This window comes from Littorina saxatilis, linkage group LG1 (assembly GCF_037325665.1).
Source record: "Littorina saxatilis isolate snail1 linkage group LG1, US_GU_Lsax_2.0, whole genome shotgun sequence".
NCBI lineage: Eukaryota > Metazoa > Mollusca > Gastropoda > Littorinimorpha > Littorinidae > Littorina > Littorina saxatilis.
In genome coordinates, this window is record NC_090245.1 from 71,231,168 (window position 1) to 71,259,164 (window position 27,997).

Genomic DNA, 27,997 nt, shown 5'->3' on the forward strand with positions numbered 1-27,997 from the left:
TTGCAGCAAGTACTATTTAAGTCGGTCAGGACAATGGGATTGCATTTCAAGTCCATACTTGGCATCAAACACTCGTTAATGGAACGTTCATTCAAAGTCATGTCCGCTTTAACACTCTCTTTTAATTGTAAAAAAAAGTTTTACATTGGTAATATTACTCTATTCCTTATTATTTTCTTAAAGTATATATAATATACGTCGTATATGCTCAAAATGAAGAAATCCGTTAAATGAAAATCACCGGATGACCCAGTACGTTTGTGCATAGCTTCTCGAAGTGTTCAACTGTCCAGTCTCATCTAGGCAGTATTGCTAATGTTTAGCGTTGGCAAAACTGTAGCACTTTACTAAATCTCGCTAAAAAAAATCTTGTCTTATCACCCATTTGTCCGACACAAAAACACTCAGAGGTATGTCAAGGGATGTAACTTTTGTAACCGTTATTCAGTTATAATTGGTTATGTCCCTTGAGAGACTGACAGATGGCCGAATGCGCTCTGACAGAACAATCCCTATTTCCCCAAATAATGTTGAGTGTGTACCAACTTCAGTATTCAACCCCTGGAACATCACAGTTTTAAAGCGTGTGTTTCACTTTCCTCACCTACATTATAATAATAATAATAATTCTCTTTATTTATATAGCGCCTTATCCGAAGTTCAAAGCGCTTTATGCCGTGTGAGATGGAATTTTTTACACAATATATCACGCATTCACATCGACCAGCAAACCTCAAGCCTGTTAGGCGAATGTTCACCTTTCGCGGCCTTTATTCCAAGTCACACGGGTATTTGATGGACATTTTTATCTATGCCTATACAATTTTGCCAGGAAAGACCCTTTTGTCAATCGTGGGATCTTTAACGTGCACACCCCAATATAGTGTACACGAAGGGACCTCGGTTTTTCGTCTCATCCGAAAGACTAGCACTTGAACCCACCATCTAGGTTAGGAAAGGGGGGAGAAAATAGCGGCCCGACCCAGGGTCGAACACGCAACCTCTCGATTCCGAGCGCAAGTGCGTTACCACTCGGCCACCCAGTCTCCGCACTTTTCAACTTTCAAAACTTCCCTCTAGAGCTAAAACGAGGCTGTGTGGGTTTTGTTTTTTTATATCACGATACGAAATAAATTCTTTGAACATTTCTCATTTTCCGAGAAAAGCAACCAGGATAATTATCCCCTGACGCTAAGCGTTCACACAAAAAAGTGATTATATTGTATATGTAAAAAAGGTATGTGTGGTCATAAAGTTATGGTTCACAGAACAAGGAGGGTGTCTTTACTTGAACAGCAAAAATATAAAGAGACTGGACAAAATGGACATAATAAATAGCATTGAAAAAGGTAAGCCGGTATTTATACTGCATTAAGTTTGTTAGTCGCAGCAAAGATATACACTGATTTCTCTCCATTTAAAACCTCAGAAACTGAGAAAATTAACTCCTAAAAAGCGAACCTTAAAAAATTGAGGTAAAAGTACAGACATTATGAACACACACCATCTCATAATACAAGGAACGGGTCTTAAAACTCGTGTCTTCAAATTCGAACCTTTCTTTCTAACCATTTCAAATCACAATATTGTCCTGGCTAGGGAGGTTTTCAAGGCCGAAATTCAGGCAATAATCCCCAGGGGTGGGACTCTCTTCTGATGAAAAAAGAGGAAATCCTTTCTTTCTTGGGGGGTTAGGGGGAGTATTTTTTTTAAATGGCACATTAAAATGTGTGCAATCTGGTGCATTCTGAGACTAAAATTCAACTCGTTTGGATCAGGTAAAAAAGACATTCTCCTCACTCCCCCCCCCCCCCCCCCCAAAAAAAAACCCCAACCAAACAAAATCCACACTTTCACACAACAATGGTAATATTTTAATGGTGCATATTTACGTAATGAACCATGTATCCATAATCCAATACTGGCAATAGTATGATCCAAGTGACGCCCCAATGCATTGAAGCTCAAAATGACTATTAGTTATCAGGAGTTTTCAGTCTACACAATTTAACTCTCAAGCCTTCAGTGTTCTGTTCCATCTTCACTTCTCTCCATATCATTCAGTCAACAAGTTATAGATACTGTGATGAAATGGGACGCGGAAAAATAGATTACTCCAGCGGAATTCGCAAGTTGTGTCCGCGGAAATCCGAGGATTCGCGGAAAAGTCCCACCCCTGAATTCCAGGGATATCATGATTTATAACAGATGACATTGGTCATAACTGTAATAATCGATGTTGATGTCTGACGTGCCGATAGACATTTAGAAACTGGACAGTGATCAGCGTGTGCCGTCCATGCTGCTTTCCCCAGTCATTGTAAATTCCTTTGTCGTCTGTTGTCACATGGAAGGCATGGACAGCTTCTAAGTGGACAGTGGTCGCTTAATGTTTGCCGTCCATGGTGGTGGGTTGTTGTCCCCAGTCGTAGTAGGTGTAGGCAGGGGCGAAGTCCAAGGCACCACCCGCGTGTTCTGTGTCGTCGTCTTCGTTCGTGTCCATGTTGCCAAGTACGTTCTCACGGTAACACGGAGGCGCTGTAAAAAAAAATATATATAAGAGGGTAAAATGTTTTTTTAACTCTCAACAGTAAAATTACAAAACCAATGATTTCGTTAACATTAACTCTGACTGTTTTTGCAAAAACAAAGGGACATCAATAGCTCGGATTTATCTTCGACTTGTCGGGATATTTCCACGGCCTTGTGAGTTTGTCTGTCTAGCTGGCTGGCTGTCTGGCTGTCTGGCTGTGCGTGCGTGCTTGTGTGCTTGCCGCGTGCGTGTGAAAATGTGTGCGTGCGCAGCCTGGAACTTTCTCACCACAGAAATTCATGACAAGATGGGCTAAAAAAGTGTTGTTACTACTACTACTACTACTACTACTACTACTACTACTGTTTCTGCTACTATTGCTACTACTACTTCCACTACTACAACAACTATAGTAGTCTACCACTTCTACTACTACTACTACTACTACTACTACTACTACTACTACTACTACTACTACTACTACTACTACTACTACAACTACTCCTGCTGCTCCTGCTGCTACTGCTATATGGGTGGGCATGAGTTGTAAATGCAAAAAAATGTGTATGAGTGTGCCTTGAGTCGCCTTGAGGTGAGATATGTGCGCGTTATAAATTCTCGTATTATTATTATTATTACTGCTACTACTACTATAGTTATTCTACTACTACTACTACTACTACTACTACTACTACTACTACTATAGTTATTCTACTACTACTAGTACTACTACTACTACTACTACGATAGTTATTCTACTGCTACTACTATAGTTATTCTACTACTACTACTACTACTACTACTACTACTACTACTACTACTACTACTACTATCACTAATACTACTACGACGACGACCGTCGACGACCACTACTACTACTACTACTACTTCTACCACAACTATAGTTAGTCTACTGCTACTACTACTACTACTACTACTACTACAACCCAAAACACTGCTACTCACGCAGACTAGGGATGGCGCAGGGTTGTATTTGGATTGCAGAGGGGTACTGAGCTGAAGCACCTTGTGGGGAGGGGTACACAGTACCGGCCACATGGGAGGGTCGGACGGCAGCGGGGAGAGGAGCGTAGCGTGACACCACCTCACGAAGGGGGATAGTGCCGATGATGATCTCCAAGGGCACCTCAAGGTCAAAGGACATGCCTGATGGATCCACGTTCAGCTGCAAGGTCAAATGTTAAAGTAACTGAACTTGTCACGCCCAGGTACACGAAGCCCCTAGCGCTTTCAGTCATGCCTCAGGCCGCAGATATCCGTGAAAAAACACATTTCATTGACTTTCATCGACTTTCATGCAAGGAGTCAAAAACTGCAAAAACAAATTACGAATTCATTTTGGTCTGTCCCCGGGAAGGAAAAGCGTGGCGCTCGACCAGGCTCTCGCCTATGGCATTCTGTTTGTCAAATAATTATTTGGATACTTTTTCATGTTTTTTTCACCAGTTTTAGCTAAATAATCATTATTTAGAAGCTCATGTGCTAAATAAGTAATTGTTTATAAACAATGTAAAAAAAATTCTAAATAATTTTTTGTTTACGTAAACCATTCATTGTTTACCTAAACAATTCATTGTTTACGTAAATAATTCATTGTTTACGTAAATAATTCATTGTTTACGTAAATAATGTATTGTTTACACAAATAATCACTTATTTCACAAAATAATATTTTTTGGGTGGATAAAGTGAGCAGTTGCTAAATAAATCATTGTTTACCTATATAATGCATTATTTAGCAGATTCGCTAAATAATGAAAACTGCTTTCCCTAAACTGAAATATAAGTCTAAATAATATATTGTTTACGTAAACAATATATTATTTAGACGTATTTTACATTGTTTGTAAACAATCAGCAATGTTGCTAAATAAATCATTATTTACGTAAACAATGAATTATTTACGTAAACAATGAATTGTTTAGGTAAATAATGAATGGTTTACGTAAACAAAAAATTATTTAGAATTGTTTTACATTGTTTATAAACAATTACTTATTTAGCACATGAGCTTCTAAATAATGATTATTTAGCTAAAACTGGTGAAAAAAACATGAAAAGTATCCAAATAATTATTTGACAAATGGAATGCCATACGCGCCAGGTCCCGCACGTGAACCAATTATAACAAAAGCCTGCATATGCAAGTCTATTTGTCTCGGCGAGAGGGAGATTTCTTTCTATTTTGGGTACTTTACGTCAAGACATTGTTGATTACGTATGAAAATAGTAAAAGATGGTATGTGGGTCCATTTTGGCATACCGCACAGAGCGTGATCACGGGAAATGGTAACTAAATTTTGGCGGGAAATGCGAACTGATAATCAAGCATGAAGATTCGTTTGGCTGGCAACACTAAAGGTATGTGTAGTCATCTGTAAGACAGTTGTGCAAAGCTTTCGAGAAAAAATACAAAACGTTGCTTCAGCAATGCTGTGACTCTTGCACTGCATCTTTAATGAAAGGATGTAGGGGAAGGTTGCCTAAGATGGACCACTGCCTAATATGGACCTCCTGTTCTGACAAACAAACGGTGCTATAGCGCTCAAATCAATTTCATTCGCTGTACTCACACTCTCTGGATAACTTTCACATGTCAAAACAGCTGCAGAAGCACAAACCTTAAAACCGTTAGGCTTTTTCTCGTTCTTGCATTTTTCGCAGCGTCCATTCTAAATTTGACGCCTAAAACGGACTAGTTTCTGTCCACACCCAGAGCTGTTATCACACAAACATTGCTATAATGAAAGCTAAGACTGTATTTGTTACATTTCAGCAGTGTTGACCCCGAGTTTCTACTGCCCAAAAAAATAACAGCAACATCTCAAAGTACGCGTGTGTCGCCTTATACGGACCACCTTCAAGAAATCGAAGAAAATAAAAGGCTGATTTCATTCATTGATTAAGAAGCTTGCTGAAAATAACCTATAACTATAGCCCTCGAGCTTTAAAAAATATGTTGCGAATAGTCTTCTTTTCGTTGAAGATGATAATTTCAGTTATGTTAACTCTGTTTTTGATAATTTTCTTTAGTTTCCTGTTGTGCTCCAAATAAATGTTTTCATGCATCAACCCTAAACAGATAAATCTAAAGCATATTTGAATTCGTCTGAATTGCACACTAAATTTTATCGTGTTATTTTGAAGTAAAGAGGGCTTTTTACAGTGATTCGTGAAGACCTCTTAACCGGTCAATATTAGGCGCCCATTTGTGAATTTTTCTGTATTTGATATTTGCTGAATGTCTATCTAGGCTAATTCACTCCAATTAGGCCTAATGGTTAACCTCAGCGAGAAGTACTACCAAACACGAAATAAATCTTTTTCGCAAGAAAACAAGCTAATTATCAGAAGAAACAAAAAGTGGTCCATATTAGAAAACCTTACCCTACTGGGCTGGATCAAGTAAAACAGATGGGGGAGGGGTCCAGAGGCCGCTCTGTTTGGGGGTCAGGATGGGGAAGCTGCTTGACGGTGAGAACATTTTACATTTCAATGGTAATTTTGGGGTTAAAAAACCAAACATGAGACAAAGTACTTTAGGCGGCCAGGGAGCCCAAGGTCCGGGCCCTGCCCTTAGCGACATCATAAAAAGACATAATGAAATATATGCATATTCATCTTTTTCTCGAAATTTTGAAACTTACCCTCTTGTTTCAGTTCTATCCTCAATATAATGAGCTATCAATTATAAGTGGTTGCACATTCTGACAGACATTGGTGAAATCTCCTTTTTTGTTGAAAATAAAAACAATGCTGTGGCTTTCAACTGCTTTTCAGTGCTGATTTTGATGAACAAACACATAAAACCCATCAGCTAAGGCTTTGTCATACATTTATACATTATATATACATTAAACATACATTTAAATCATACATTTAACCTAACAAAATCTCATGTCTGATATGACTTTGATGCATCCCGACTTCTGGTTTACCTGAAGAATGTACCTGATGTCTATAATATTGCATCCTGCTAGGAATGATGGAGGCAAAGGGGGGATAACAAGCTGCTGGCCTTCCCACGAACAGGGTTGTCCCGCTTCAATGGGGCCCTGGGTGATGCGAGCCACTTCCTTTATCACTGTGCGGCTTTTGGGCATGGTTAATTGGTACATTCTCCCCTGCTGGCTTTTGCGCGTGGCGTGATACATTGTCACCTGCACACACACACACACACACACACGCACGCACGCACGCACACATACACGCACGCACACACGCACACACACACACACACACACACTCACACACACACACACGCACGCATACACGCACGCACACACACACACACACACACGCACACACGCACACATACACACACGCACACACACACACACGCACGCACACACACACACACACACACACACACACTCACACACACACACACACACACACGCACGCATACACGCACACACACACACACACACACACACACACACACACACACACACACACACACACACACACACAATTAGCCACAGATAGACGAATAGATAAACAGACACACATGATTGCAAGGATCCATGGGAAAAATCCCTCTTACAAAAGATGCAAACGAATTCCAAATTGGTGCATTCATTGTCTAAGATTTTGCCGCCACACATAGAAACGATTTTTTTTTAAAGTATGTTTCGTAACATACGTAAGTCTCGTAAAGCGATATCAAAACATGAAGTCAATATGTCGGCCTGAAAGATTGAAACGGAACACTGGATCATGAACCATCGATATAAGTTCGGGGCTTGCTAAAGCCGAGATGAATGGTTTTAGTAACAGAAGCCAACACTGAGCAGGTCAGTACTTACCATTTTTAGGTCAATGTACGATTTGTCCACCCTACGGTTGCTATCGTTTTGAATGTCGGCAAAGAGACTGATTGGTTCGCCAGGCACGTAACCACGCCGCTCGAGGCGAAACTCGGCTGTGATTGGTCCACTGGCACAGCACAAACAGCAAAGCTTCTTTTCGTTCTTACCCTGCACCGGTATCTAGCAAACCATTAAAACCAAATGTATAAAAAACAAAATACGTGCATCACTAACAAAGAAAGAAATAATGAAATTAGGATTTTTGACACACGAGTATCTTTCATGCAATTATAATTACTCTATTAATTATTGATATATTGTTTATACAGAAATTTACATGTTGACACTGATGTCAGTTACGAAATTAATTGTACAAGACTTCCCACTCTGCACAAAAAGCAGCCAGGCACACACGCACACCACACACACACCACACACTTGGTACATGTCCCAGTGGACGGATGGTGTTACAGCTAGCATGCTAAAGTCAGGACATATAGCTGTGGTGTCTGACATGATTGCTTACACAAAAAGGAGGATCCCTTTAACTAACACCTAATATAGTGACACATTCACCTGAGCGTAATTCAAGTACAGTCGGCATGTGACAGTGAATGGTTTAATACAGGTGTACGTGATTTAACTTCCACAGCACAGGACTGTATGAAGTTACCTTTTCTTACACGCGTATTTTAACATACACATACCTGAACGTTTGGGTCCATGTTCAGGTCTAGCAGGCAGATGACAGTGAAGGGTCTCAAACAGGTGTGATCAAACTCCCAGGGCTTGTCGATGGTGCCCGTGACGGAGTAACGCACGTAACCGTGAAAACCCTCGAATGACGAGGGCACGTGAGGTGGCAGCACAAAGCAGAAAGGAAACGTGTGACAGCCCTTGGCCAGTGTCGTCTTGTCTCTGCCCTGACTGGGCCCTGAGAAACAACAAGTTATATACGTAATAGGGACAACACATGCGATACTAAAAAAGACCTCCTCACACGTGTGTTTATCATGTAAATGAGGTAGGGTCAAACTACAGTCTGGCTGAGACCTCACAAGTAATTATCCATTGCTCGTAAAGCTCGGCGCCGAGACAAACTTCATTTCCCTAACACTTTGTTGTTTCCTCTGGCTCTGTAAGAATGTTGAGAACTTACACGTGACGTTACAATTCCCATTTCGCATTAGACGCAGAGATTGCACTTTTGAAAAGAAGCGTCGTCAATTTTGACACATTGTCCTCAGTAACACAACAGCACAAGGTTTGTGTTTCTTGTTTTTGTACACACACACACACACACACACACACACACGCGCGCGCGCGCGCGCACGCACACACACACACACACACATACACACGCACACACACACACACACACACACACACGTACACACACATTCACGCACGTACGCACGCACACACATACACACATTCACGCACGCAAGTACGTACTCACACACACACACACATACACACACACACACACACACACACACTCACACACACACACATTCACACACACCACACACACACACCACACACACACACACACACTCACTCACTCACTCACACACACACACACACACACACACACACACACACACACACACACACACACACACACACACACACACACAAACTTACATATTCCATAGAGGAGAACATCTTGGGTCAAATATGTTTCACTTGCTCTGTAGTGAAAGGTTGCCCTCCCTGAATTACCCGCGTGTTCCCCATCATGAGGACCAACACGTGTATTACCATGTCCTATCTTGTTCCGTTCTGTCCAGTGAACATAGGACCCGCCTGTAAATTTCAGTCGAATACCTGTTATGGAACCAAGAATTATGCATTTCAGATCATACTCAATGTGATAATGAATGCATGATTTGCACACACAGATACAAGCACCATCAAAACGAGATTTAATAATGTCCAAACACATGGTAATTATGTACTGATAGTATCGTATATAATATTATTATATCAAATTATACTATGTATTGATTGAACATTGGATTTCCCTTTTTTTCCATATGACGTCAGAGTCCGACTAAATCTCTTATTTAGGCGACACGTAAGTAGTAAAACTAATTTGAAAGAGTATCGTCCCATGTCTGGGCTCTTCTGTTGGAAAAAGAAGAAAAGTCATACACGTAGCAGACGACACAGCCAAAAACAAGAACAACAGAAACGATCATTGCACTGTTGTTTGTATTGATAAATCGTAATATTTCTTTGATACACTCAAGTGTTGAATAGGCGCATTCAGAATGTTTAACGTGTACATAATCTTCAGAAAGTTGAATGCGCTAGAAGAAAAGTGCGGTTTGCGTGCATCTTTCTCTGTCTGCAGATTCACTCATCCCGATGTATTTCTTTGGCTGAGAATTTAGTGGATCAAACCTGGAATAAATCACACATGAAACTGACATTTGTAGCATTAAGTTGTTCAGGAATTCACTAGTTATAAAGAATTGCGTTCGCTGAGTTTTCACATAAAATTCAGGGCTCGTTATTTCTGTCGATTCAACCACAGGCACAGCTCGTTAGCAGATCAAAGGAAGCAAACGTAAACTTTGACCCCTAACCCTTGAACTGCGCACAAAACGTTGACGTCACCACATAAAAAAAAGTGCCAATAACCACTGGCACTAACTCTAACACTGTACATTTAACGGGTCTATTGTTATCTCAATGGTGGTCTATCTCACGTATGTAGGATAAATAGAGCTTAAACAATGACCACGAGTTGATTACTGGAAAATAAACCACTCGTGGGTATTTGCAGCCGCTTGGTAATTCACGAGTGTGCGGAGCACACGAGTGAATTACCAAGCGGCTGCAAATACCCACGAGTGGTTTATTTTCCAGTAATCAACGAGTTGTCGTCATTGTTTAAGCTATTTATACAACGAACAACACGGGTCGAACATGCAGTCATGCAGACGACATTTTGTACGCAATTTCATTTCAGCCTAATCACTCAGAGTGTCAAATGCGCGTCATTCAAATAGTCCCTATTCTTTTACTTTATTCTTAGTCTCCGACTCGTCGGCATTATACTTGTCTGGTCTAAATATTGGACCCCATTGCTACGATTAAAACACAATAGCGTTTATATAGCTATTCTGACATTACATTCTGTGTTAAAATCATGTTTTTGTCAGCAACAAGGACCAGAATGGTCCATGTCGTTGATAGCAGACGACGGTTCCCTTTCCGCATGAAGCCACGGAAATAACCGAACATTGAAAAACCCACGGACATGTATTACGGAGAAAACTCGGGATAACCGGATGTTTAGCATTACGTCAATATGCTAGAAATCATATGACGTCATGACGTATCGTGCTTGTCTACGTAGATTGTATATGTTCGAAAGTCTGACTTCTGTTGTGAATTCGCTTGGTGAAGACTACGGTAAATCTGTAGATGATAAGAGAACAAGGATTGTCTCAGAAGAAACGACTAAATGTTTCAGACCGGTAACTTCATTTCAACATTGCACTATATAATGGACGTTCTATGTGACAGGACAGTTTGCTGATTTTGTGCTAAACATTGGAGAGATCGTCTGCTAGAATCAGAGATAGGTCGCTTCAGATTGCAGCTTCTGGAAATTTGCAAGGTGTGTTGCCTGTTAAAGAACTGGATTTTACACGTACAGTAAGCAACAACAAAAACACACACAAAGAAAATGGCATCGTCTGTCGCCTATAGTCACAGAAACAAACCTGGCGAGGTATGCGTGTACTTCATACACGTCAGCCATTGTTGTTACAGTTTTGAGTCAACGTTGTACGTATTCTTCCGCAACAGGGTCCAATCGTCTGGGTTTCAAATGTTCTAAAAATAAATTCTAGTGTTGATTATTTTTTAACCCTCTTTATTCTTACTTCGAATAATCCACGTGTGATTTTTGGTGTAATCAAAGTAGTTCGTTCTAATTTCTCACTCGTCTAAAAATAATCAACTAGATTTAATCCACCCCTCGGTTGCATTGCAGGAGTTGTATAAAGAACATTACCTCTCATTGACATCTCCTCGTTTAACTCCACTGTACATTGACCCTCGACATTCTGACCAGCGTAGAAGACTCCTTGAGGGTTGCTGAACATAATGGCAAAGGTGTTAAGCTTCCCCATCCTGTTACTGAGAAAATAAAGTACAGGTATGAGGTTTACAGAAGCAATTCAACAAATAAATATATGTGTGTGTGTGTGTGTGTGTGTGTGTGTGTGTGTGTGTGTGTGTGTGTGTGTGTGTGTGTGTGCGTGCGTGCGTGGGTGAGTGTGTGTATGTGTGTGTGTGTGTGTGTATGTGTGTGCGCGTGCGAATGTGTGAGTGTGTAGGTGGGTGTCTATCTGTCTCTGTGTATGTGTGTTTGTGTGTAGCCAATATTTTCCCAAGGATCTTCAACACCTCCAGGGTGGGGGTTTTCATGTAATACAAAAAGCTAAATAAAACCTTAAGTTTAACTGTTCGTTTCGTTTTCTTAATCTACTCAGATTCAATCAATCAATCAATATGAGGCTTATGTCACGCGTATTCCGTGGGTACAGTTCTAAGCGCAGGTATTTTTTTAATTTTTTTTTAATTTTTAAAGATTATAAACTAATAAAGCTTTTAACAAAGAAAGAACAAATTATATCCTGTGATTGCAAATATAGTCCTCGTTCATTACACATTAGAAAGATCTACGGGCAATGGATTTTTACTTACCTGAGGCGAAATAGTAATCCTCAATATTTGTGCACAGTCTGTAAGTTCCAATGTACATGAAGAGCGAGCACAAATAGTTTAACCGAGTCTGACGACCGACGTTATTTCTGCTGAAAATCATTGATTCGTTTTGAAAAAAGATTCTATCAAAAAGCTCTCTCTCTCTCTCTCTCTCTCTCTCTCTCTCTCTCTCACACACACACACACACAAACACACACACACACACACACGCACACACACACACACACACACATACACACACACACACACAAACACACACACGCACACACTCACACACATACACACACAAACACACACACACAAACACACACACACACGGCACTCACACACACGCACACACTCACACACATACACACACACACACACACACTCACGGCTTCAGTTGTTTCCACGCATGTTCATTCAATGACTTTCAGGTTAGGCAAAACGCTAAAGTAAAATTGAAAGTGACTGATCGATACGGAGTTGTCAAAGCAAACAGTAGGCCAAACACGGCTAATCCATATTGCGACCTACAAAACAGTCTTCAACTGTTGGAAATCATTGCATCAGCAATGCCAGTCTCTGGCTGCTGCACAAGAAAGACTTTGTTCTCCTGTGTATTGCCTGCGTGTTGCGATAGCGACGCCACAACGCGTGAATAGCGATGTCCCAATACCTGGAGAACGATGCCACAGTACCTGGGTATCTGCAATCCTTTGCTTCTTGCTTGTTGTTGTTGTTGTTGTTGTTGTCGTGTCGTCGTCGTCGTCGTCGTTGTTGTTGTTGTTGGTGGTTTTGGTGTTGTTGTTTTTGTTGTTCTTCTTGCTCTAGTTGTTCGTGTTGTGTCAAGGGTGTTGTTTTTCTACAGCTATGAAGGACACTACGGGATCAGCGTCAAAATAAGGTCATAATTACAAGCTTGGTATCTGTCTGTCGCAGGATCTCCCACGCGGAACTTAGTTCACAATAAAATCAAACCGTTCGTGCAAAAAATTCCATGTGCCGCTACCAAGGATACATCTTTTTTAGATTATGTTTGTAATATTTTGGTAGTATCCTCTGGATCTCCCTCTTAAGCGGAATTCATGAAACCCGGTTCTATTTTAATAGCAATTGATAGGATGCGGATATGGAATATTTCAATACAGACTAATAGGCTATAATTATGTGTATTATCATGTAATGCCTATATGTTGATTACGATGATTTCCAATCGTACATTATGTTTCGATTGGCATTTTTCGAGAGTTCCATTGTCTTCGTGCTTTTGTATGTCATTGCCCATGTATGAATGTTTACATGCATATTGCAAACTTACACCAGTGGTCATACTCGAATGAAACTTTCGATCCGCACCAGCATTAGTAAGAAAGGCGTTACACAAGAAAACGCAAGATAAGTAAACCAAAAACTTGTTCTGAATAGATAATTTGTTTGATTGTGTCCTCGTATGTAAAAGTTGCCAAGTTGTGCTTGTACAGAATGTTCGTCGATGGTTTAATTGGTACTCTACGTGTTTTATCAGGTCAATTCGGGGTTGGGGGGGGGGGGGGGGGGCCTTTATTTCAGCGACGGTCACGTGACCCCTGTTAAAGAAATACTTTATCCGAAAAATGTGCTAGATAGCCAGGTTAAGTGCCTTACATGGTGTGGAATGCTTGGATGAAATGTAACCAACACAACGTGACATCCCAAAACCACAAATTGACCGTGCACTTCACGAGTCCTCCAACATATTGCCTTCCGACCTACTTGTGAACGTACCCTCACTCGACTCACGGTGAACTAATGCGTGTGAGTGTGGCTGGCTATTCATTTTCCAGTTCGAAGGATCAATACACGATGTTTGAAAATAACTGTGTCGGGTTTTAATATGGGTTGTGGAAGAGTTGCTCCCCTTGAAAATACGGGGGCAAACCGGAGTCGCTGACTGACTGAGTTATACGTGGATACAATCTACAAATGACTCAATGGGGCACACAAACCCGCGCCCACGTCACAATAAATACGAGCCATCGACTGACATCACTAACGGTGAAAACTTTGCTTCGGTCTCTGTTTAATGTATTGAATATGGGCTATGTAATTGTACGTTGTATTGTGCCTTCCTGTTGTTTTTTGGATTTTTTATTTATGAAGATGCATATATCATAGTCTTGTACGACTGATGTTGTTTGATGTTGATGTCTGATGTTGTTGTCATGTTATATATGTACCAAAAAGAAATAAAACCATGTTGAACAAAAACAAAACAAACACAATCTAAAGAAAACCATGAAAGTCTTCAAACTCAGGTTTTCAAATAAGGCACTCGTTGTATTAACAGATCTTTGGTACATGTACTTGTCATTTCATTCTGTGCAACCATACCCATTTTCGATATTATAACATTGTAAAGTATCCTATAAATGTATATATGTCACGGTAGAGACGAAGATCTGGTAGAAACATCGTTTCTACCGGTAGAGACGACGATCCTCGTTTCTACCGGTAGAAACGACGATCCTTGTTTCTAACAGGTAGAAACGACGTTTCTACCAGTAGAGACGACGATCGTCGTTTCTACCGGTAGAAACGACGATCGGAATAAAACGTTTGTGTGTGTGTGTGCAATGTAGGTGATTTTGTCAATTATGAACACAGTTCTATCTTACCGGAATGAACTAATTTTTAACGTTGTTTACAGAGCACGTGCATTTGTGGGACATGTATTAACAACCCGTTTAGTGAGCCCCTAAACCAGGGTCAATACACGATCTGGGAAAAAAACACACGTCGTTCCCGTTGAATCTGTCGAGAACCGTCACAGCAAGATCCGAAAACTCGCAACAGATAAGTATCTAAAGTCAGCAAACAGGCAGCAAGTAAACTTCGACTCAAAGATGGCAAAATTTCTTACAATGAAAACGATACAGCTGGGATACGCATTCATGAGGTGGACAGAACAAACACAGATCCTAAACTTCTCCCCTGCAAAGTCCAGACTGTAGAGAAAAAGACTACTGAAAATGGGTCTGAAATTGTCTACAAGCTTTTCACAAACAAAGGAAAGCTGAAGAACACCTTTAAACAGGCAGATTTGATCGATCTGAGAAATGTGCAATTTGACACTCTCCTGGACGTCGACATTGAGAGTTTATAAGACATCAGCGTCATTCAAGCGTCAAGACAAGTCACCAACTGGGCAAAGGGGGCCTCCATGTGCACGTACAGGGGAAAATGCAAAACCGCTAAATGCAAGTGCAAGCGAGCAGCAGTACCCTGCTCTACAAAATGTCACCCTAAATCCACCCGATCGTGTCTGAACAAAGACAATCACTCTGCTGGTGAGTGAGTGTACCCCTCTTCTGACAATTCTTCTAGTGCACTAAATGCAGTTCCAAACTGTCTACTGATGAGCAAGCCTTTTATGGGGGGGGGGGGGGAGAGAGTTCCCTTCTGTATTATTTTTGCTATATGAGTTGACTTTTACCAGCTGTTTTAAAGACTTGTGTATTATTTGTGCTATGTGAGGTGACTTTTACCAGCTGTTTTAAAGACTCTTGTGTATTATTTGTGCTATGTGAGGTGACTTTTACCGGCGGTTTTAATGACAAGATCAAAGTTTCTCTCGCTTTCAACTCGCAACCATCTGTTTTAAAAACTCTTGTGTATTATTTCTTCGTTTCTACCGGTAGAAACGTCGTTCAGTTCAGGAGTTCATTCCGGTAAGATAGAACTGTGTTCATAATTGACAAAATCACCTACATTGCACACACACACACAAACGTTTTATTCCGATCGTCGTTTCTACCGGTAGAAACGACGATCGTCGTCTCTACTGGTAGAAACGTCGTTTCTACCGGTAGAAACGAGGATCCTCGTCTCTACCGGTAGAAACGACGTTTCTACCAGATCTTCGTCTCTACCGTGACATATATATGTTCAAAATACAAAGTGTCATTCCTTAGAATAAGCCACCCTGATATTTTTATTGAAAATGTAAGTTTGTCTTTGTTATTTTTTTTAGAGATAAACAAAAAGGGTCCCGGCTTGACCGATATAGCATTTAGCGGGTCACGTAGAATCAGTCCTGATTGGCCAAAGAGTAATATGGTGCACTAAAATCTTAATAATGGGTTCTAGTGTCGCCTGTTGTCATATGCAAGGCATGGACAGCTGCAAAGTTGACAAGGGTTACTCAATGTTTGCCGTCTACGGGGGTAGGTTGTTGTCCCCAGTCGTAGTAGGTGTAGGCAGGGGCAAAGTTAAAGGCACCACCCGCGTGTTCTTTGTCGTCGTCTTCGTTCGTGTCCATGTTGCCAAGTACGTTCTCACGGTAACACGGAGGCGCTACAACAAACATGTAGGTAAAAATGCTGTTATCAAGAGTCAACAGAAAAGGTATAATCAGTCCTTAAAATCAAATAATTGGGTTTGCAAAAATAAAAGGACGCCATTCTGCTCGGATCTATCTTCGACGTGTTTGTGTGTGTGTGTGTGTGTGTGTGTGTGTGTGTGTGTGTGTGTGTGTGTGTGTGTGTGTGTGTGTGTGTGTGTGTGTGTGTGTGTGTGTGCGTGTGCGTGTGTGTGTGTGCTACTATTACTGTCTTCTAGATCCTGTTACTACTTCTGCTCACTACTGCTTCTACTACTACTACTACTACTACTACTACTACTACTACTACTACTACCACCACCATCACCCCCACCACCACCCCCACCACCCCCACCACCACCACCACCACCACCACTGCAATACAACCCAAAACACTGTAGGCTCCTGAGCTGAAGTACCTTGTGGGGAGGGGTACACAGTACCGGGTGGGGGGCCATACCCGGCCTCGTGGGAGGGTTGGACGGCAGCGGGGAGAGGAGCGTAGCGTGCTACCACCTCACGAAGGGGGATATTGCCGATGATGATCTCCAAGGGCACCTCAAGGTCAAAGGACATGCCTGATGGGTCCACGTTCAGCTGCAAGGTCAAATGTTAAAGTTACTGAACTTGTCACGCCCATGTAGACGAAGCCCCTAGCGCTTTCAGTCAAGACTCAGGTCGCAGATATCCACGGTGAAACAACACCAAGTTTCATTGGCTTTCATGTAAGGAGTCAAACCCGCCAAAACAAATACGAATTCGTTTTGGTCTGTCTCCGGGCCGAAAAGCGTGGAGCTCGACCAGGCTCACGTCCCGAACGTGAACTTATTACGTCAAAAGTCTACATGGAAGTCTATTACTCTCGGCGAGAGGGAGATTTATTTCTATTGTGGGTACTTTACGTCAAGACATTGTGGTGGATTACGCAAGAAAATCGTATAAGATGGTATGTGGGTCTATTTTGGTATACCGCACAGAGCCTTAAGGCCCAGAACGTGATCACGGGAAATGGTAGTTACATTTTGGCGGGAGATGCGAACTGAAAAACAAGCATGAATTTTCATTTGGCGGGCAACACTCAAGGTATGTGTAGTCATACGTGAGATTGTTGTGCAAAGCTTTTGGCTGTTTCTATCGTAATCTGCGACAAAAAATACAAACCGTTGCTTCAGCAATGCTGTGACTCTTGCACTGCATCTTTAATTAAAAGATGTAGGGGAAGGTTGCCTGTCTGACAAACTAACGGTGCTAGAGCGTTCAAATCAATTTCATTCGCTATATTCACCCTCTTTGGATAACTTTCATATTTTGCACTTTTAGCAGCGCTCATTCTAAATGTGACGCCTAAAACGGACTAGTTTTCTGTGGGATCAGCTCGTTACTCCCCCGGCTCGTTACTCCCCCTTAGGGTTAGGGTTAGGGTTAGGGTTACCGGGGGAGTAACGAGCCGGGGGAGTAACGAGATGCTCCCGTTTCTGTCCACAGCCAAAGCTGTTATCACACAAAAATTGCTATAATTATATGACAGATAAGACTGTATGTGTTACATTTTAGCAGTGTTGATCCAGAGTTTCTACTGCAAACAAAATATAACAGCAACATCTCAAAGTACGTGTGTGTCGCCTAATATATACGGACCACCTTCAAGAAATCGAAGAAAATAAAAGGCTGGTTTCTCAACTCATTAAGACGTTTGCTGAAATAACCTATAACTAGCCAAAAATTGAACACGGGACTGCAGGTGAGAGAAATAGAACAAGATAACAATAATAATGTACACACCAGAAAACAGCAACAAGAATACAAAAACAAGAACCGGTTTCGACTTACCGTCTTCGTCAGCACAAGTTACAAAAACAATAAGCTAACGAAGACGAATTTATTAATTGTGCTGACGAAAACGATAAGTTGAAACCGGTTCTTGTTTTTGTATTCTTGTTGCTGTTTTCTGGTGAGTACATTTTTATTGTTATCTTGTTTAATAACTAGCCCTCGAGCTTTCAAAAATATATAGAAAATAGTCTTCTTTTATTTCGTTGAAGTTGATCATTTACAGTAGGTCAAGGCCCTGCCCTAAGTAACATCATAAAAAGACATAATGAGATATATGCATATTCATTTTTTTTCTCGTGATTTTGATACTTACCTTCTTGTTTCAGTTCTATCCTCAATATAATGAGCTATCAATTCTAAGTGATTGTACATTCTGACAGACATTGGTGAAATCTCCTTTTTTGCTGAAAATACAAACAATTCTCTGTTTTTAAACTGCTTTTCAGTGCTGATTTTGATGAGCAAACATACAAACACCCTTCAGCTAAGGCTTTGACATGAACGTAAAATCTTACATTTACCCCCAACAAAATCTCATGTCTGACATGACTTTGGTGTACCCTTACTTCTGATTTACCTGAAGAATGTACCTGATGTCGATAATATTGCATCCTGCCAGGAATGATGGCGGCAAAGGGGGGATAACAATCTGCTGGCCTTCCCATGAATAGGATTGTCCCGCTTCAATGGGGCCCTGGCTGATGCGGGCCACTTCCTTGACATCCTCGCGGCTTTTGCGCGTGGCATGGTACATTGTCACCTGCACACACACACATTCACACACACACACACACACACACACACACACACACACACACACACACACACACACACACACACACATATATATATATATATATATTAATATATGCACCGATCCATAAAAAAATAACTTTTTCAAAAGACGCAAAAGAATTTATATTCATTCATTTTCTGTTAGATGTTGCTGCCACACATAGAAACGATTTTTTTTTATAGTATGTTTCGTAAGATACGTAAGTCGCGTAAAGCAATATCTAAACATTAAGTCAATCTGTCGGCCTGAAAGATTGAAATGGAACCGTGAATAATGTACCACCGGGACTAACAATATAAGTTCGGGGCTTGCTAAATCCGAGATGAGTGATCTAAGTACCAGAAGCCAACAGTAGGTCAGTTCTCACCATTCTCAGGTCAATGTACGATTTGTCCATCCTGCGGTTGCTATCGTTTCGGATGTCGGCAAAGAGACTGATTGGTTCTCCAGGCACGAAACCACGCCGCTCAAGGCGAAACTCGGCTGTGATTGGTCCACTGGCACAGCACCAACAGCAAAGTGACTTTTCGTTCTTCCCCTCCACTGGCATCTAGCAAACCATTAAAACCAAATGTATAAAACATATTTGCACCACTTACAAACAAAAAAATAATAAAATTAGAACTTTTAAAAGACGAGTGTCTTTCATGCAATTATAATTACTTTATTAATTATTGATATATTGATTATACAGAAATTCGCATGTTGACACTTGTATCTTGTATCTGCAGTTGTTTGTTTGTTTGCTTAACGCCCAGCCGACCACGAAGGGCCATATCAGGGCGGTGCTGCTTTGACATATAACGTGCGCCACACACAAGACAGAAGTCACAGCACAGGCTTCATGTCTCACCCAGTCACATTATTCTGACACCGGACCAACCAGTCCTAGCACTAACCCCATAATGCCAGACGCCAGGCGGAGCAGCCACAAGATTTCCAATTTTAAAGTCTTAGGTATGACCCGGCCGTGGTTCGAACCCACGACCTCCCGATCACGGGGCGGACGCCTTACCACTAGGCCAACCGCAGCAGGCAGGTGACAGTAGGGTCTTATACAGGTGTGATCTAACTTCCACATAGGACTATATGAAGTTACCTTTCTTTACCCTTTTTTCTTAACATACACATGTATACCTGAGCGTTGGGGTCCATGTTCAAGTCCAGCAGGTAGATGACAGTGAAGGGTCTCAAACAGGTGTGATCAAACTTCCAAGGCTTGTCGATGGTGCCCGTGACGAAGTAACGCACGTAACCGTGAGCACCCTCGAAGGACGAGGGCACGTGAGGTGGCAGCACAAAGCAGAAGGGAAACGTGTGACAGCCCTTGGCCAGTGTCGTCTTGTCTCTACCCTGGCTGGGCCCTGAGAAACAACAAGTTATATACGTAATAGAGACCACCCATGCGATAAAAAAAAAAAACTTCCTCACACGTGTGTTTATCATGTAAATCTTCTTCTTCTTCTTCTGCGTTCGTGGGCTGAAACTCCCACGTACACGAGTGGAAATTTACGTGTATGACCGTTTTTTACCCCGCCATTTAGGCAGCCATACGCCGTTTTCGGAGGAATCATGTAAATGAGGTAGGGTCAAACTACAGTCTGGCTGAGACCTCACAAGTAGTTGTCCGCTGCGCGTAATGCTCGTCGCCGAGACAAACTTCATTCCCCTAATAACACTTTGTTGTTTCCTCTGTAAGAATTTCGAGAACTTACACATGACGCTATAATTCCCATTTCGCATTTGACGCCATGAGATTGCACTTTCGAAAAGAAGCGTCGTCAATTTTGACACACTGTCTTCAGTAACACAACAGCACAAGGTTAGTGTTTCTTGTTTTTGTATTGTTCTTTAGGCAAATGGTTTCCTCTTTTTTGATAACCAATCACATTATGCTCAAACTAAACTTGCGCAATGTTCAAAGAAAATCCTTGCAATTTTGATAAAGGTAAACTACTTTTGATGCGAATGAATGATAGTCAAGTTGTGTGAAATGGTTGAAGTTGGAAAGTAAGTCGATTTAAAACGACGGAGCTGTCTGTGTAAGAAGTCACGCACTTACGACAAAATGTAGGATAAACAGAAAATAACTACATGGCTTTATGTGAAATACCAGGTTTACGCTCGGTTTTTACATTTAGTCAAGTTTTGACTAAATGTTTTAACATAGAGGGGGAATCGAGACGAGGGTCGTGGTGTATGTGTGTGTGTCTGTCTGTCTGTCTGTCTGTGCGTGTGTGTGTGTAGAGCGATTCAGACCAAACTACTGAACCGATCTTTATGAAATTTGACATGTGAGTTCCTGGGAATGATATCCCCGGACTTTTTTTCTTTTTTTCGATAAATACTTTTGATGACGTCATATCCGGCTTTTTGTAAAAGTTGAGGCGGCACTGTCACACCCTCATTTTTCAATCAAATTGATTGAAATTTTTGTAAAGCAATCTTCGACGAAGGCCGGACTTCGGTATTGTATTTCAGTTTGGTGGTTCAAAAAATTAATTTATGACTTTGGTCATTAAAAATCTGAAAATTGTAATACATTGTTTTTATATAAAACGATCCAAATTTACGTTCATCTTATTCTACATCATTTTTTGATTCCAAAAACATATAAATATGTTATATTTGGATTAAAACCAAGCTCTGAAAATTAAACATATAATAATTATGATCAAAATAAAATTTCCGAAATCGATTTAAAAACAATTTCATCTTATTCCTTGTCGGTTCCTGATTCCAAAAACATATATATATGATATGTTTTGATTAAAAACACGCTCAGAAAGTTTAAACGAAAAGAGGTACATAAAAGCGTGCTATGCAGCACAGCGAAACCACTACCGCGCTGAACAGGCTCGTCAGTTTCACTCCGTTTTGCACAAGCGGCGGACTACGGTCATTGTGAAAAAATGCAGTGCGTTCAGTTTCATTCTGTGAGTTCCACAGCTTGACTAAATGTAGTAATTTCGCCTTATGCGACTTGTTTTTTTATATATATTCACAAAAAAACACTTGAATGATGTACATATTCACACACACACACACACACACACACACACACACACACACACACACACACACACACACACACACACACACACACATAGTTAAATGTTTATAAAATAGAGCATACAAATTAAACCTAACCCCTCCGTACACATTTAACATTTTAATGTGGTAACAAACCTGTGTCGCTTGTTAGCTGTTGCGATTTTGCAAAGGTTTTCTCACTTGCTTTTACAAGTGTGCATTAAAACCTCAACTGAAGCACTTTTTTTGCATGAACACGCACATTATTTCAATTGTTCGTATGTTCTTAAAAACAAGCACAAGATACGCAAGCTAAACACACACACACACACACACACACACACACACACACACACACACACACACACACACACACGCAAACAGACACATACGCACACACACACTCAGACACACACACACACTAACACACACACACATACATACGCACAAAAGCACACACATACACACACACACACACACACACACACACACACACACACACACACACACACACCGTACACACACAATCACACACACACACACACACACACACACACACACACACACACACACACACACACACACACAAACTTACATATTCCATAGAGGAGAACATCTTGGGTGAAATATGTTTCAAATGCTCTGTAGTGAATGGTTGCCCTCCCTGAATTACCCGCGTGTTGACGAACGTGAGCACCAATGCGATTACGAGGATGCCCTTCACGTATTTGCTCTGTCCAGTGAACATATGCCTCGCCAGTAAACTTCAGTCGAATACCTGTTAGGGAACCAAGAATTGTCTGTTTCAGATCTACTAAATTTAATTACGAATGCATGATTTGTACACACACGACACCTACATTAGTACAAGATTATAAGCACCACTAAGACGAGACATTAAACTGGTCAAGCTAGAAAAAAGTACCGTCCGTTCCGTGTAAGTAATCCGTGTGCACACTTCATACACCATTTGCAAGACAGAGGTTTACTTTTTAGCTTCATGGATAACAAAACAAGTCGCGTAAGGCGAAAATACAACATTTAGTCAAGTAGCTGTCGAACTCACAGAATGAAACGGAACGCAATGCAATTTTTCAGCAAGACCGTATACTCGTAGCATCGTCAGTCCACCGCTCATGGCAAAGGCAGTGAAATTGACAAGAAGAGCGGGGTAGTAGTTGCGCTGAGAAGGATAGCACGCTTTTCTTTATCTCTATTCTTTTTAACTTTCTGAGCGTGTTTTTAATCCAAACATATCACATCTATATGTTTTTGGAATCAGGAACCCACAAGGAATAAGATGAAATTGTTTTTAAATCGATTTCGGAAATTTTATTTTAATAATAATTTTTATATTTTTAATTTTCAGAGCTTGTTTTTAATCCGAATATAACATATTTATATGTTTTTGGAATCAGAAAATGATGAAGAATAAGATAAACGTAAATTTGGATCGATTTAAAAAACAAATTTTTTTTTACAATTTTCAGATTTTTAATGACCAAAGTCATCAATTAATTTTTAAGCCACCAAGCTGAAATGCAATACCGAAGTCCGGCCTTCGTCGAAGATTGCTGGGCCAAAATTTCAATCAATTTGATTGAAAAATGAGGGTGTGACAGTGCTGCCTCAACTTTTACAAAAAGCCGGATATGACGTCATCAAAGGTATTTATCGAAAAAAAGAAAAAAACGTCCGGGGATATCATTCCCAGGAACTCTCATGTCAAATTTCATAAAGATCGGTGCAGTAGTTTGGTCTTAATCGCTCTACACACACACAGAGACACACACACACACACACACACAGACAGACACACACACACACACACACACACACACACACACACACACACACATACACCACGACCCTCGTTTCGATTCCCCCTCTATGTTAAAACATTTAGTCAAAACTTGACTAAATGTAAAAAGACAACTCCAAACTGAAACGAAGAACCTGCATATCAAACTTGCATATTATGGATCCACGGATCAAGCAATGTAATGTTGGAGGCAGCATTCGAGGCACAAATTAAGTTAGCAATACCAAAGACAATGACGGCATTTCTTACCACTTTCGGTCAAGTCGTGTACACATGGGGACGCATATATTATTACAGTGTTCTAGATGATCGAACGTGTAGCAAAGACCTGTACGTGTACGTGTAGATATTGCGTCACCCGTGACTCACTTTTTTCCTCCAATGTTCCGCTCCCACCAAGACTGCAGATCTTGGCAAGCGCGTGACGTAAAAACTAGATTTGATGACGTTACCGGCCCGTACACGTTCCCGTAAACGTCCTGAAAAGTGCTGATCTTGCAATATACCTCTCATTGACATTTCCTCATTCAGCTCGACTGTACATTGGCCCTCAATATTCTGACCAGCGTAGAAGACTCCTTGAGGGTTGCTGAACATGATGGCGAAGTTGTTAAGCTTCCCCATCCTGTCTCTGAAAAACACAACGGACATGTATGAGGTTAAAATGGATAATCACGGTCAAAAAAGGTTTAAATCGCCCCTGTAAGCTACATATTGGTTGTAATAGACGATTTTCGGAAATAACACTGACGGGTTTGTATTGGTTGTGAAACAGTGTGTCACAAAGATGCGAGTAGGATATTTCGAGATAAGTTGGGTTTTGTAAAGACGTCGTGATTTTAACCTCCCTTAAAGAATAGATTGTGATGCGTAGACAGGTTAGAAGCGATATCACGGGTTTCGTGTGATTCACGAGGAAATGGCCCTATAGCTTGACAGAGTTGTGTTTACGAGTTTGAGCAATATAGCTGGTTTTGAACTAAGAGCTTCACAGCGTCTTAAAGGCAGAGTAAGCCTCCCGTAAACCATCACAGATACGGTCAGGCTTTTACACACAGTACAAACACCCTTTCATTTAAACACTCACCAATTGAGAACATCCTAGGTGCCCTCCGTAAAGAGCGAACAATTTTCAAAGAATTTATTTTTGCGTGGTTTATCTTACCCCTGAGCCATCGTGAACCCGTGTGATCCAGTTTTCCCTTTTCACAATGCAGTCGTCATAGTTAGTCATTTGAATGCGACTCGACGTGAGCTTATCTACAATAGCACGTTTTTTTATGCACGAAACAACGGCTGTGGTTCACAAGAACTCTAGCGATGGCTTTTGACTGTTGAGAGGAACGGCGATTTGCACTGATAAACCGGCCGTCGTCTGCTACGACCCTTGCGTGACCCTGCTTCCGGGCTTTTCTTTTTTTAAACTTTCACAACTTCGAATTGTTCTGATCTTGTCTTGATGAAAAACGAATTCTTTTATGATTAAAGAATGTTTGTGTAACAAGCTGTCAATTTATTTAGATTTTAAAAGTTAGGTCTAGCGCAAAAACGAGGCGCCGTTGTTGTTAACGGAACAAGTCTACGAAAATAAATTCTTGGAAAATGTCTCACGCTCGACAGAAAGCAGCCAGGATGTTCCCGTTCGGTGAGCGTTCAAATGGAAGTATGCTTGTACTGTATTTAGACGCTCGGGGAGCTCTGTGATGGTTTACCGGGAGGCTTACTGTGCCTTTAAACTCTAAACCGAGGAGGTTGGTTTGTCGCGTGTCGGTTTGTTCTGGGAACAAGCACTCCTTCTTAAGACGGGTCTCTTAAGGTAAACAGGGCCGGACCAAATGAGTTGTAAGGGGGGGGGGTTCCTCCTTTTTTGGGGGGGCAAATCAGCGAAGTGGCGAAGCCACAAGCGCGCGCTTGCAAAGTAGGCGCGCGAACTAGGGGGGCATGCTCCCCCGGAAAATGTTTGAAAAACGGTTAAAATCTGTGCAATCTGGTGCATTCTGGGCCTTGTTTTGAGGGTTAAGAGCAGCATTGTTTTGGTGCTAAAACTAGTATAACAAAAAAACACTCAAAGCAAGGTACATGCTTTATCCAGGGGTGGGGTTCCGGAACCCCTGGAACCCCCCCCTGGGTCCGGCCCTGATAAATGATTTATTATGTTGTATAATATTGAAGCTTGAATACATAGCTGGAATGTAAAACGTTAGTGTATGCAAAGTGCACTAAATTCTAGTGTGAAGTTTTTTAAAGAGGATTCTCGTTGGGATTGTATTACGGTTTTGTTGGGTAATTTCTTGAACATAAATAAGCATATTATTGTTACGCATTTATGTTATGTTAAGATGTTGATGTGTCATTGATGGATTAATTGATCCATGGGTTAAGTATAGCTTGGATATTGACTGTGGACGGAATGACATACATGAAATGATGTCAGAAGTACGTGTGTAATGTTTAGTATGGAATGTGAATGTAGAATGAACGAGAGAGTTGATACACGACTGTTTAGAAAGAAGAGATGGTTGAAGAGAATGTTATATTAAGACTTGGGTTAATTAGGAGTTTCCATGACGGTGTCCGGGGGTTGGAACCCACACTGGAGAGAGTTCGTGACGATGTCAGGACAAGAAGTCACATCGGCGAAGGTGGATGGACGGTGGAGTCCCCATCAACACTGGGCGTTGAGACGAACCGGTACGTTTCGCTAAGGGCGAAACAGTGTTTTCTCGGGGAGGAACTTGAGAACGGATAACGTAATCATCATGGATAACGTTTGCACAAGAATGTGTAAAGGACGGCATGAAGTGAGAACTACGAACTCGTGAGTGTCTGTCAGCATCCTCTTGTGGAATAACCTAGTATTGAGGCGGTATGGTTAAGCAAGAGTGTTATACTATGTAATCACATGCATTGAGTGATTATGATACGACTATGTGAACTGTGTGTTCGAGAGTGGTGATTTGTATTTCTGTATTGATGTGAAGAATTGTGTTGTAATTTGTGAGGGAATAATAAGTCTGTATCCACCCAAATTCTGTGTTAGTGAAGTGTGTAGTGCGAAGAGTGAAGAGTCAGTTTAATTAGATAGGGCAGAGCACGTATTAATAGAAAATAACTTCTTTATTCGCATATTCCACTTCATGACAGAGTGAATACCCTTGTTTTTCCTCGGATAAAGAGATTCACACGTGCTCCTGTTTACGTGTTTCCGACACACCCCTCGCTCGTGATTGGACCCTCTAACTATTTTGTGAATGTTGCCTTTGAAACAGTTGGCTTTCTCACAGTAGAAGTTACGTAGGCTATAAAACCAACCTGGATTCCCTTAGCACAAGAAGCTAAAAAGTTAGCAAATGTCTCTGAAACTCCTCAGATTGCAAAGCTTTGGAATGTACATATGGTAATGATTAAATTGAAATACAATTCAGTACAACGATGGGTTTGCAAATGACCACTCACCTCCGGGACAACCTGTGTCTGGCCTAGCGCCTGTCTGAAAACACCTCCGAGGGATTTTGCAGCCAGCGCAGTGAAGATAAAGAGAGGAAAATGTTCTCTGCTCGCGCGGCAGCAAGCAGGATGTCTCGGAACTGCACTGGAACAAGCCAAATGTAATCATTAATCAAGACCGAACATGCGAAGCCGTCTTCCGTCAGTGGGCGTGTACACATTTTCTGGAGCCCTAATATCTCATAATATCAACGCGACCAAACTGATAAAAAGAACAAACCAAAACAACAATGTCTTTTTTATTTTTCAAATAAATGAAATAGTTTTCTTTTAAAATGTTACATACCAGGAACATATCTGTGCAATGAATTCAGTTTTACTTACCGCAAGCGAAAAAGTTATTCCGAATATTTTGTGCACAGACTGTGAGCTATAAGAGGGGGCACAACTATGCTATCAGGTCTCGTTACCCGGGTATGTTTGCGGCTGAGTTTATTTGTTTTGCAAAAATCCATTCAGCTCTTATCTCATGTTGCACAAGAGCGAGTTCTCTATTCATGTTTAACACGCTGCGATGTCGGAATATCACCATGTCGCAATACCTGAATATC

General features: G+C 41.1%; 1 protein-coding gene across 1 annotated transcript; it reads right to left on the reverse strand.

Moving 5' to 3' along the window:
* Positions 1–104: 104 nt before the first annotated feature.
* Positions 105–27,996, reverse strand: LOC138946501 (uncharacterized). The gene is made up of 17 exons (XM_070317987.1): positions 27,771–27,996; positions 27,396–27,531; positions 24,446–24,570; positions 22,713–22,895; positions 20,222–20,448; positions 19,452–19,634; positions 18,866–19,048; positions 16,875–17,052; positions 16,284–16,430; positions 12,095–12,113; positions 11,400–11,524; positions 9,014–9,196; positions 8,074–8,300; positions 7,364–7,546; positions 6,494–6,715; positions 3,500–3,719; positions 105–2,538 (listed from the first exon to the last, which is right to left on the reverse strand). The coding sequence occupies exons 3-17, from the start codon at positions 24,561–24,563 to the stop codon at positions 2,387–2,389; spliced, it is 2,550 nt and encodes an 849-aa protein (XP_070174088.1). The 5' UTR covers positions 24,564–24,570; positions 27,396–27,531; positions 27,771–27,996; the 3' UTR covers positions 105–2,386.
* Between the last annotated feature and the right edge of the window lies 1 nt (position 27,997).